General features: G+C 35.6%; 2 protein-coding genes across 3 annotated transcripts; one reads left to right on the top strand and one right to left on the bottom strand.

The window, feature by feature from the left end:
- The first annotated feature begins 1,684 nt into the window (after positions 1-1,684).
- LOC122080108 (gibberellin-regulated protein 1-like) lies at positions 1,685-2,598 on the top strand. 2 transcript variants are annotated; one of them, XM_042646992.1, is made up of 3 exons: positions 1,685-2,020; positions 2,092-2,140; positions 2,222-2,598. In XM_042646992.1, the coding sequence occupies exons 1-3, from the start codon at positions 1,943-1,945 to the stop codon at positions 2,401-2,403; spliced, it is 309 nt and encodes a 102-aa protein (XP_042502926.1). In that variant the 5' UTR covers positions 1,685-1,942; the 3' UTR covers positions 2,404-2,598. The 2 variants fall into 2 exon arrangements, with proteins under 2 accessions (XP_042502926.1, XP_042502927.1); XM_042646993.1 differs by having other exon boundaries at positions 1,714-2,020; positions 2,092-2,125.
- A 6,341-nt stretch (positions 2,599-8,939) lies between these two features.
- On the bottom strand, positions 8,940-11,725 carry LOC122078491 (protein PLANT CADMIUM RESISTANCE 6-like). The gene is made up of 4 exons (XM_042644494.1): positions 10,863-11,725; positions 10,679-10,750; positions 9,139-9,351; positions 8,940-9,031 (listed from the first exon to the last, which is right to left on the bottom strand). Exons 1-4 carry the CDS (start codon positions 11,695-11,697, stop codon positions 8,940-8,942), a joined length of 1,212 nt encoding a protein of 403 aa, XP_042500428.1. The 5' UTR covers positions 11,698-11,725.
- Positions 11,726-12,647: the final 922 nt, after the last annotated feature.

Raw genomic sequence — 12,647 nt, 5'->3', positions numbered from 1 at the left:
TTAATTTTTAATCTCTTATCTGTTGTTTTGGGGAGGGCCTTGCTTAGAGCTCAATAAACAAAAGGGTAAAGTGTATGGGGAGCCATGCCATGCCAAATTGCCAAGCAAATGCAACATTACAACCAAACGCGAGGAGGGTCTTGTAGTATTGCCTGAGGAAGGCGAAACTTAGCATTTGGCTAACAAATGCCAAAGTTGGTTCTCGAAGCCCACAATTATTGTCCTCCACAGCTGTATTGGGAAAAGATGTCTTTCTGTAGTTAGTGCAGCACAGCTGTGCTTTACGAGTAGCTTAGGTTGACCATATAATAGGACTGAGGGAAAGGACCCCACAATCCTTTCCTCCTCAGAAGAGAACCAAAAGTGCGAGACAACTGGACTCTGATTGAAGGGCCAACAAGAAGAATAGCCACCGCGTAGGCATTGTGGACTTTTAACTGTTGAGTTAGAATAAATTAGAAAGAAAAACGAGAAAATTTTAAATTACCTAAAACGGAAGCTTGTCAGGGTAGTCTAACTTTTTGGACATTGTAGATTAGATGATGGGGTCATTAGTTTTGTGGATAAGTAGATTTTAAATCACTAATTTATGTAATTTTATATTAAAATTAGAGTTTATTAAGTGATAAAATAATTTAAAAATCTAAAGATTATAAAAGGAGCATCTATATTAATGCATGAGAGTATTTAATCAAAATAAATCTTAAAATTTGACATGTGATTAATCTAATTTTGGATCTATTCATTCAATGATCAAAATTATCACATCAACCCATATTATGATTAAAATTGTTAGTTATCGTGAATATATTAACACTCCATAGTTAAGGCACTCTAGGTCTATCCATCAATAAAATTTGGGTCTTGTTGCATCTATTACGTGATTAATATTTGAATTATTCAATTTAACTTATTGATAAGATTGTCCAAAAAACTTCTCATTTTCTTTATAAAAGAGACAAATTTTTTATGAAATAAAAGAGACAAATTTAGAGGCAATTGACTGTTAAAAATAAAGGATTTAGAGTTTAATCACCATATGTGGAAAGAAAGTCTCTTCACCCATGATTTGATGTTTGGGTGTCAAAGCAATAGAGATCGATCGGTTAAATCCCTACAATGGATCAATAACAATATGTGTTCATAGTCTAATGAGTACCTGGTTGGCACTTTTAACGGCTATTAATTTATCATCTAATTTTCTCATTTAAGTTACATGTTGATGGGAATATACTAATTCTATTTCTCTCCTCTTTCCCTTGAAAATTTTCTTTATACTCTTCATATTCCAGTTTTTCCATTAATTGGGCAGCTAACCCTAGAAGAGCTAATGGTATACCTCACTTCCTCCCCACTATTTTTTATAAAAGATGGGATAGGAAATGTAATTCCCTCCCGGCCATCATGTAAATGGCTTTACCCAAAAAACAATAATAAAACTGTTAAATTTGGAACATCAAATTACAAAAGAAAAGGAAGAGAGAGAGAGAGAGAGAGACCATCTCTTAGAATTGCCCAAAAGTACCGAGTAGCGTCCAGAAAGAACAGCTGTAACGCACCCTCAAAAGTATTAATGCATAGAGAGAGACGCCTACTGTCTTCTAATAACTTGCCCTTATCTAATGGCAACGCATTTTGTTTCACAAAACAGGGACCCCACCTGATCCCACCTGCCCAAATCCTAAACCCTTCCAGGCTTCCACCATCACAGAATTTCACGCACCTGTAATCAAAATTTTTTCTTTGTTTCGATTTCATTTCATGTCTATCTACTGCCAACCACTTCGTGCCATAGACTAGAATGTTCATGTTGAGATCTTCATGCCCTCGCATGTTACCTCCCTCTCTCTCTCTCTATAAAAATAGATTCTTTTCTTCCCATCTTCTGCTCTTCGATAAGAAGAAATAGATAGTCTTCTGTTTGGAAATTTTCGTTTCCCTCATGGCTGTTTCTAAAGTCTTTGTTGCTTCACTTGTCCTCTTTCTCCTTGTTCTCCATCTGGCTGAAGCTAACCAAATGGTAAACGATTAAGCAATCTCTCTCTCTCTCTCTCTCTCTCTAACATTTTCTTTGTTTTATCAAAACTGCAGTTGAGCAACAGTAAAGCTACTACAAATACCATAGGTAAGACAAATATAGGTAAGGCCAGGAGATTTTAAGGTTGTTTTTGGAAGTCTACTTATGAGTTGTTCTTGATTTGGTTGTTTGTGGGAGTTTCAGATTGCGCAGCAGCATGCACTGCTAGATGCCGGTTAGCTTCGAGGCAGCGGCTCTGCCATAGGGCTTGTGGGACATGCTGTGCTAGATGCAACTGTGTCCCTCCAGGCACGTCAGGCAATGAAGATGTGTGTCCCTGCTATGCCACCATGACAACCCATGGTGGCAGACACAAGTGTCCTTAATTATCATAACAAGTGTCCATATATTGAAGGGTTTCCATAAGGGAGGGTTATCTCGTTTGTATATATTGAATAAGAGAGGGTGGGTTCTCTAGCTGGTTTGTAAAATGATAGCTGACTTTGTTCTTAGCTACTGTTATTTACGTACGTGTGTATGATATTGGTGGTAAGTTAAATAGTAGGAGAATCTTCTAAGTACCTTTGAATCCCTATTGGTAGTCAAAGAAATAGAGTAATTTACTTTTCTTTTTTGATCCATAAATATCAATTTATCACATTCTTCTTCGAATTCACAAATATTTCTTTTATGTTTTAATATTTTCAAAAGTATTTTTCTTGATTCTAGATCTCTGCTACCAGTAGCAGCAGGGGTAGGTCTGTAGAATTATACACATCCTTTACTGTACGAGTAAAAAATGACACTGCTCAGATAAGTCACAGCCTTATATGTACAAAGAGCTAATCATTACTTCTACGTATGTAGAGGTATATTTATATTCTTGGAAGGGTATGAATATATATATATATATCTGTAAGTGTCAGAGACATGTTCAGTAGACACTGCATTTGACATATCTGGGGACTGATAAAGGCTCAAAACAGAGAACGATAGATGAAAAGGTAAATAAAGATGAAAAAAAGGAGGGGGAGGGGGAGGGGAGGGTGGAAATAGGGAAAAGTGTTAGTTTTAGCGACCAAGCTTGAGATTTGGCTTGTAGAGGAAAATTTACTTCCAACTCAAAGAGTTTTAATTGGATTCAGACACTTTCTTTATATTATCTTTTGGTATTTAAAGAAATATAATTAGTTAAAATAATTTATCTATTTAACATGTTTAACATAATTAAGGTTCTGTTTGGTTACAATAGAAATTTAGATGGAAGGAAAATAAAATTTTTATACTTTAAAAAGAAATATTTATAATCATTATTCCATGTGATTGTATAAATATTTAATTTTTTTAATCATGTATAGTAACGATATATTGTACATGGTGAAATAATTATTCATTATTTTTGTTAATTAATTTTCATATGAAGATAATTAGGAGGTAACTCCTAAGCTCACCTATCTAATGCTGTCAAGTGGCACATAACAGACATCTTCTCCAATAATGATTAGGGTTTCGTTAAACCCTTGTGGTGATCATGTGACGAAATGATTATTTTACCCTTTGGTATGATCTTAACATTCAAACCTTCTCAAAAAAACCAAAACTCTATGCCCTTATCATATGTAAAGTTTCTTTCAAATCCACTGCCAGTTGGCCGCATTTAATATGAAAATGACTGTTTTTCCTCTAATATTATTTCAGTATCCAAACCCATTGCCATTTGGCCACCTTTAATTTGAAGAGAATTTCATAAAAATATAAGACAGGACAAAATCGGTCTTGTAGATAAAAATATTAATATATTAAATTTAGACTCTCCAAAAGGAAAATAAAAAGACATGGGTAAAAGAATATGTCTGCATGGGCATTAGTTTTTATTTTTCAAAAACAATGCATTTTATGTGGAGTAAATTATATATTAACATGAAAAACTGGTGAGGCGGAGGCGGTAAGGTTATCCTAGCAGGGATGACAATGGTAAGGAACAATAGATGGACAATTGATGCAGTTTGGAGTGATGCGGTCTACCTAAAGATATTTTTTGATAAAAATTTGGGAAAACTTTTAACCCTAAGGTCTAGAACCTTAATTATCCTAACCGATGAGATGAATAACTAACCCATTTTTCCTAGGTTTTGTCTGTTAATTACTAATAGATTATTAGAAGTACTAAAATATATGGCCTATGAGGCTTTAGTTGGCAGGAAGGCCATATTTAAAAAGCACCTGGCATGTTATATAAGTTTTGCTATCCAATGGTATTTCTTTTGGCTGATCACCCCCCCCCCCATGGGTGAAAGTTTGCTGCGGTACCCAACCCCATCTAAAAAAAATTGGCCCAGATGTTGGCATAGAGCCCACAGAAATAGGTACTGATATCTGACCCAAAAATATATATAATTTGATGGTCCAAGGGTTAGCACGCATGCACGAGCACTTGCATATGACAGCACCCGTGCCTTGCCCCCAACCCACTAGATCAACTAACCCGTCCTGTGTTGAAACAGTCCCATCCACCCCACTTACCCCTGTACAACCCCAACCCATGCCCTAGCGTGCTCGAGGGCCTAGCAGGCTTTCTTACTCGTCGAGTTTACCCTGGTACATGCCAGCCCACGCCCATGTCCCTCAAGCAACCAAACAACTTTTTTACCTTTAAATTTTGCAATGAAATGGATCTAAATTGTAATATTGAATTAGCAATTGAAGTTGAAACTTTTTCGGGCAATAGCTCTCACTCCTTTCTTTCATTGATGTGTTTTTCATCATCAAATCCATACCCAATAGTTTTAAGGGTGTTAATTGATTCGGTTCTAGTGTAAATGGTTCGATTCGTTTTGATATAAGATTTTGTACGTGAAACCAAAATCGAACCATTTAGTAAATAGTTTCATAGATTAAAATCGAAACCATTTATAAACAGTTTCGATTTAAACGGTTTTCTTATATTTTTTTATTTTTTATCCAAACAGCTTATTTGCCTTTAAAATTTGTAGTAAAATGGATGTCAATTGCAACATTGAATTGAATTGTTTTTTGTTATATGCTTTTATTAATAGTTATTTGAAGTAAACATTTTTTTTATTATTAAAATGTATGTAAATTTAACATTGATTGACTTAAACTTACTATGTATATGTTAATCGGTTTAATGGTTTATTTAAACAGTTTATCAATGGTTTAAACTTTAAAACCAAAATTGAATTACGTTTCAATTTTAAAACTAAAACTGAACCGTTTAATAAACGGTTTTACGATTTCAGTATAAATTGTACGGTTTGATCTTGATAAATGATTTCGGTTTCAAATTCCTTAAATTGCTTAGGAAAATTCACTGAATAACCCTACTAGGCCATTTTTGTCACTCAGAGCATCTTCATTAAAAAAATGTTTCAATCGGCCTTCGCAGCAGAATCTTGCAAGCCGGAGGCGTATTTGCTGAGATGGAACCCCCCACTCATCTAGGGTAATTTTTCTATTCTCATGATTTATTCCTATATTTATGTTGTATTTTCTTCTTAGCATGTGTTAACATAGGTTTTTGCCTTAAATCCTTCAAAACAAAATCTATTTAGCTTTCTTTTAATAATATTAAAATAGGAGAATATGTATCACTGTGTTTATGAAGTGTTATGGAATCTGTGGAGTCTAAATATTCGTTTAGGACACTTTTTCCCGTAGGGGTAGTTTGGTAATTTGGATCTTAAACCCAAAAAATGTGAAATAAATTAGGGTTTTTGTGTTAATGTGAAAAAAGCATGTTTTTAACCACAATTTAGTGCTTTTTGTTAAAAAAAAAATTGGTTTTCAAAATCGGGCAAATGATTTTTTACCATTTTGACCCTTTTAGGGCATTTCCATCTTTTATGTTTGAAATACGTTCTTCCTTGTTTGCATGTCTATGTGAATTATTCTCACACTTTTATCCCTTAGGAGCATTTTAGTTATTTTACACTTTAAGTCCAAAAATGCATAAAAAATCTAAATAAATAAATAATGATAATAATAAGACATGCTCTATTTTCTGTTCACATCCATGTATTAAATTATTACTCACAGTTTTATGTATTAACATTTATTTAAATGGCAATATGTGATTTTTTTTTATTATTCAACGTAACTTCCCCTTTTTTCCATTTTAGGGTACATCTACTTCAAGGATAATCTATTTGTAACCAAGGTGGTTAGGACTTCTTGTTGTCACTATATTTGTATTCCTTTTTTCTTTTATTTTATTAATCTCTCTCACTACAAGTATAAACCTTTTGTAATTTACGCCTCCCTCTCCCTACGTCTCTGGCTCCCCCTCCCTAGCTGGCTCTGGCTCCGGCTCCGGCTCCATCTTCTCCTCTCCTCTTCCCTCTTCCTCTTCCTCTCCCTCCTCAGACGACTCCCCGAAGCTTAATAGCAGTGACATAAGAGTAGCAAAGGGAGTTAGACTACACAAATACTTAGCAAGTTTAATTTGCCATATTAGATGGATGTGAAGGTGATCAGTATTGTGTGCATGGTCAGCATAGCCACAAGGTTTAGCACCCAAAGCCTTAGTGACTACACCTTGTTGAAGCACGCAGGCTAAGCAGCAAGCCAAGTCCAGTCTACCAAAAATCTCAGTATTGGCCTTACCAATATGTTATATTTTGAACTTTTTGTTCAAAGGTGTCTAGGATGTTCTAAGGTGAGAATTACCTTACATGAATGCATAAGTACAAGTATAAGTTACAACACCAAATTCTAGCTAAACACATATGAAATTTCATGTATTAATTATTGGATGATAAAAGAAATTTCAAAAAAAAAATTAATAAAACTATATTAATAAATAATATTAGTTTTCAAAACAATTTGTAAACCGTTTACAAAAATGTTACCATATCCCAATTCTCTTTCTCGATATTCTCGATAGTGTAATAGATTTCATGTTGAGTGACTCTCGTTCACAATCAAACACAATGTATCTTGTACAACGATATATAGTAAAAGAAAAAGCAACAATTGGTGCACCATAAATCTCATTCACAATCAAACACAATATATCTTGTACAATGATATACAGTCAGAGAAAAAGCAACCATTGGTGCGCCAAAATCCATGGTGTTTAACCGTAATAACAAGAATGTCTAGGTCAAAAGACCAATCGAACAATTGAATTCCACTAACGAGAATCTTGTTCATCATCAACTAGTAGTAACCAATGCAAGATTCCCATATGATCATGTAATATGCACGTATTTTATGTGCAATCACACTTATGTCTTGGAATTATTATTCTAATTAAAGAATACATAATATGATGATCATATAAATAAAATGTCAAATCATATCCCTTGCTTAATACGATTTTAAGTAAAAAAAAAAAAACTAAGGACAACTATAGCCCATCAATTATCATGCATAATAAATAAATTTAAATATTAAAAAAAAAATCCGTCCGGGTTTGAAGAACACGTTTCCAAGAGACTTAAGTCCCCAACACACCTATCAAGTTTAATCCCAACTGGAGTTGGTCAAGTGATAAAAATCTTTGAAAATTCTGACTACAAGAAAACTATGGGAGGCGGATGCCAATATAAGAACGGCCAAAACATGGACATAGATTGGAGGTATTTTATTGCATTTGATTTTAGACTTCCTTGTCTGACCAGGAAAGCCTCCATGTCATATAATAAACTAGGAAGGCCATCCCACATGGTCGTACTTTCTGCCTTGTTTTGGTTTGGATTGAACGAAAGTTTGTAGATATAAATAGCTGAAGATCTCTTACTCTCATGTTAATTTTCAATTTGAATAAAATTGAAAAAATGGTAAAATATGATTTTTAAAATATACTTAAAAATTTGAACTTTTGAAATTTAAATAGCGAAAAACATCCAAATGGCTGGGAATACAAAGAAAAATGCTTTTAGTTAGGGAATGCATGTCATTGGATTTAGCTCCGAAATTTGACATGTCGTAAATCCAGACCATGCTCTATCTGTCCAATGGTAGGATCTATCACACCATCCTTCCACATGGCACAATTAGATGCACCCATATAAAAAACCTTTCGCCGTAATAAATATTAAACCTTTAATTAACTTCGAATCATGGTATTATCCAAGAATTTTCAAGAACAGAGACTTAGGGCTCGTTTGATTTTGTTTCTGTTGTTTCTGTGTCTAGAAACAACAGAATCAGAAAAAACTTGTTTCTGTGCTAAGAAATGATTTTGGAATTGCAAAAAAGTGTTCAATTTTTCTGTTTTCAAAACATTTTCAATAGTGTGGTAGGGGGTGTTCTGAGGTTCAAGACACGAGTGAATGCACGACGTTGTAGGTATGCAACTCACAAGTGAAGGCATGACGTTGGAGTTGCAAGTATGCTTCGTGGAAATGAGCTTCAAAAGGGTGAAGGTAGTCCGAAACTCTGAGCTTTGCACAACCAAGTTGAAGTCGTCACTTTTGGGTAGCGAGAAGTTTCAACAATGGGTTGTGGTTCGAGTAAGTCGAGTGAAGTATCGGGTTTTTCACAATTTTTGTCCCTCGCATTTGTTTCTAGAAACAGAAAAACAAGTCTGACATGTTTCTCCATTCTTGTTTCTAGACACAAAAATAGCATAAATTTTTATTTCTATTTCGAAAAACAAGTGAAATGAAACAGAAAAATCAAACGGTTTTTGGGGTGTTTTTTCTTTTCTGAACATAAAAAAATGGAAAAACACGTTTCTGGAAACAAAATCAAATGGACCCTTAGTCTTCCTGAAACTAAAATATAAGTAATTAACGATTAAAACATGATCTTCCCTTTAATCAACATATAGAAAGAAACCCTAATCTGCAAAGGAAGAACAAAGACAGAAAAGTAGTCCCAAGAAACAAGGAATGTAATAGTAAACCACAAATTAAAATTAATCACTCGTCCAACTAAATCAACTTTATGATCATCATCATCCCATCATGGTTTGATTCATTGGAGCAACCATAGGAATCTGCTGTTGTTGCTGCAAGTTTTGATTCCTAGACAGGTTTCCAATCCATCCTACAAATTTGAGACAGAAGGGGAGAAAGAAAGGAACATCAGATATGAGTTAAGTTTTAAATTGTATCCCATAGGTTGCTTAGATGAGATTTTAGGGTTTTACGTACCTAATGCAGGGTCAAACCCTCGGTTGCGAAGCTCCCTGTATTCTTGACTTAAAGCACAACATTCACAGAGGAAGTGGGTGAGCCAATCCGGTGCCGGAGCCTCCACCAGGTCATACTTGCTCCTCAGCTTCGTCCGGTACGAGCACGACATCAGGCACGGGATTCCGATCAGGAACCCGATTGCACCATAGAAAATACCACTCGTCCCACACGCTGTGCATTTAGTTCATAAGAATAGGAGAATTGTTTGATTCGTATCAGAATCAGCCAAGCCTGATCATAATTCCAGTTGATTTCTACAATTTTTTTTTTTTTAATTCATCTTATTAGTTTCGTGGTTTATTTTCATTTCTTGACATTGTTTCTTTCTTTTATTTGGAATAATATAAGTGAAACTTATCTACTGCTAGTAAGATACTTAAGTTTATTGAATCAAAAACTCCAAAACATTATAGGTTTTGGGATATTTTTGTTTCTTTCCATTCTAATTTTTCTGAATTTTAACATGGAATCTGACCAATCAAAGAGAACCTATTCCATCCTGATTCCATAGTATTGAGAGATAATACTCCCATGATTCTAATGTAGAGATTTTATGGATTGGGTTTTTTAAGCCCAACCCAACCCTAAGGTCTCTTAACTTAGCCCTACAGCCTTAGGTCTGACTGAGATATATCAGCTCAAGCCTAAGCCTTTCATGGCTGACCTCTCTACCCCCAAAGTTAAAATCTAAAATAAAACTTTAATTTTATACATTGTCTAAAATTTTTTAAAGCATTTGAAAAAAAAAAATGAGGTTATGTTCCATAATCAATGTAATAATTATAAATTTTTCTTTAAATCATATTAATAGTAAATATCTTTCTTATTGTTTTAACAATATTAACAGTAAATATCAAAGAAAGCATCCAGGCATATCAAGACAATCACAACAAATATAAAGAAATAGAAAGGACTTTAATTATGAACAGATTAATAAATTAACGGTTTCATTGATTTCAAAATATATATATAACACATGGATTGAAAAGGAAAGTATTGACTTAATGTAAGAGGTGGTTGGAAGTGGATGGTAGTGAATGAAAAATAGTGTATGTAATATAGTTGTGATTTTGTATATTAAATACGTGCTGGTGGTGGTATATATATATATATAGAGAGAGAGAGAGAGAGAGAGAGAGAGAGAGAGAGAGAGAGAGAGAGAGAGAGAGAGATGGTAATATGGTAAATGGTCAGGCCGAGCTGGGTTGAGGCCTTGGGCTTAAAAATCCCAACCCAAGGCTGCCCTGCGGGCTGAAAAGATCAGTCCAAGCCTATGACCTATGTAGATGGTAGGTTCAGGATAGACTCGGGCTGGCCGGGCTTTAATGAGTCAACCTCCAATTTGAATAGCTTAGTAATCGGTAAGACTCAGTCAGGCTTGGAAGCAGTCTTTGATGAAGTTTAATCTGAAATGAACTCAATTCGGTTAAGTCGCCCGAGTTAATTAAAACCTGTTTCTCCAAGAAAATCAAATCAAAGATAGAACATGAGAACTTACTGGTGTGGCCATTGTCAATGATTTCAGCAATCTGCCCGAATGTGACGCATGGGAAGAAAATTGTTATAAGAGCTGCATCAACCCGTCAAAATTTTAACTATCAGCGTTCGTTCTTTCCTAATTCAAGGAAACGTAGATCACAGAGAGAGAGAGAGAGAGAGAGAGAGAGTCTTTAGTTGGTCACCGTTTTGGGGATCTTCCATTAAGTCGAAGAGGCCGGTTGTCCAACCCTCGGTGCCGGCATTGGTACCGTAAGTCCCCACTGTCATTGCAGGTTGATTGTATGTCTGTGCTACTGGAATCCCCGGTGCCGCCGAAACGTTCTGCTGAAGCCCTGGATTGTTATTGGACGGGAACGTCTGAGGATAGGCCTGCGGCATTGCCTGCTGTGGGTAAACAGTAGCATTAGGATTAGATTGCTGCGGTGGAAACTGCACTGGCTGCTGCTGCTGCTGCTGCTGATGATGATGAGTAGTTTGATAACTGTTCTGATACATTTGTGGGTATTGTTGTGGAGGATAGTTTGCTGGCGCTGTCGGACTATGAGGTGGGTAGTTTGCTGCTTGGGGTGGTTGACTATGAGGAGGATAGTTTGCCACATGGGGTGTCTCACTCTGAGGAGGATAGTTTGCCGCCGGTGCCTTGGGAGGATAGCAGGCTTCTTGGGGTGGCTGTGGGTGTGCCGGTGCATCCCGTGGTTGGTACGAAGCCTGATTAGAAGGAGATGGTGATGCTTGTTGGTGCAACGGGAACTGGAATTGTTGTTGGTGGTGGTTTATTGGGTTATCCTGAGGTTGGGAAGATGGGCGAGGGCTATTTCTGGGCATTTTAGTTGGGTGAGGCTGGTTGCTCTCTTGTTGCAATTCTTGGCCATGTTGAGAGTTGTAGGTGGCCGGAGATATCTCTATGGTGGGGCCGATGATGTCTGGATTGACTTTGTGGTTCGATTGTGGGTCAGATTCCGGCACCATTTCGTATGTTGATGGTGGAGTATCTGCTGCATCGGCCGGCCGCCCCATTGGCCTCCTCTCTATAGATATATAAGGGTTGGGCCTTCGGTAGATTTGTTATGAACTCTGGTTTGATTTGACGATAGATTTATAGAGAAGGAATAATGTGACAATGGATCATTCTCCACTCTGGAGTCTAGAGCAATCAATTAAGTTGATCATAAGAAAAGGTTGACATGTTGACTTTTCATTTTGAACTGCCTGGCCTACGCCGTAGCTTTCTGTAACGTGCAAAGGCGTTGATGGAAAATTATTTTTAAAGGGATTCGCAGTCTTTTTTTTTTTTTTTAACCAAGGGTGTCAACGGTTAAGGGTCGAGTTCTAGTTGTTGGATTTACATTTTGATAATGAGAAAATCAAAATCCAAACAGAATCATTTTGTATTTGATTCAATTTTATTGGTTTGTATTTGGTTTACATGCATTTTGTAGTGTCGATTTTGGAAAACAGTTTGCAATTTCAGTTTACATGTAGTTTGTAGTGATGAATCACATTCGGTTACCTTTGTACCCTTTAATTTGATTCCTTTTACACCTAAATTGATAGCATGAATATAAGAATTTAAAATAACTAAAGTTTATCATGTCCATATATATTGCGAGCTTTTTTATTCTACATTCGAACATCGATCATAAAAAGCGATTTTAGAAATACAGAACTAGTCTTTGCTTGAAAATAAGGCAACACAAAAATTGAGTTTATTCGATCTGATTTTATCAGTTCTTATTTGTTTATGACTATCAGTTTTCTAGTGTAAAACAAAAATGAAAGGGGAAGAGGACCTATGAAATCAGAATCAAGTCAATTCTCTAAGGTTCGGTTCAATTCGACCTTAAATAGTCAGTTCTGATTCCTAATTCCAGGATTCGATTCTGGTTCCATTTTGACACACTTATGTATATCTTTTAGTATGTAGTTGTAGAACCCTTTCTTCATAGATAAGTTTCAGAATATTTTTA

Source organism: Macadamia integrifolia, chromosome 5, assembly GCF_013358625.1.
Source record: "Macadamia integrifolia cultivar HAES 741 chromosome 5, SCU_Mint_v3, whole genome shotgun sequence".
Lineage (NCBI taxonomy): Eukaryota > Viridiplantae > Streptophyta > Magnoliopsida > Proteales > Proteaceae > Macadamia > Macadamia integrifolia.
This window is presented reverse-complemented; position numbering and strand designations above follow the sequence as displayed.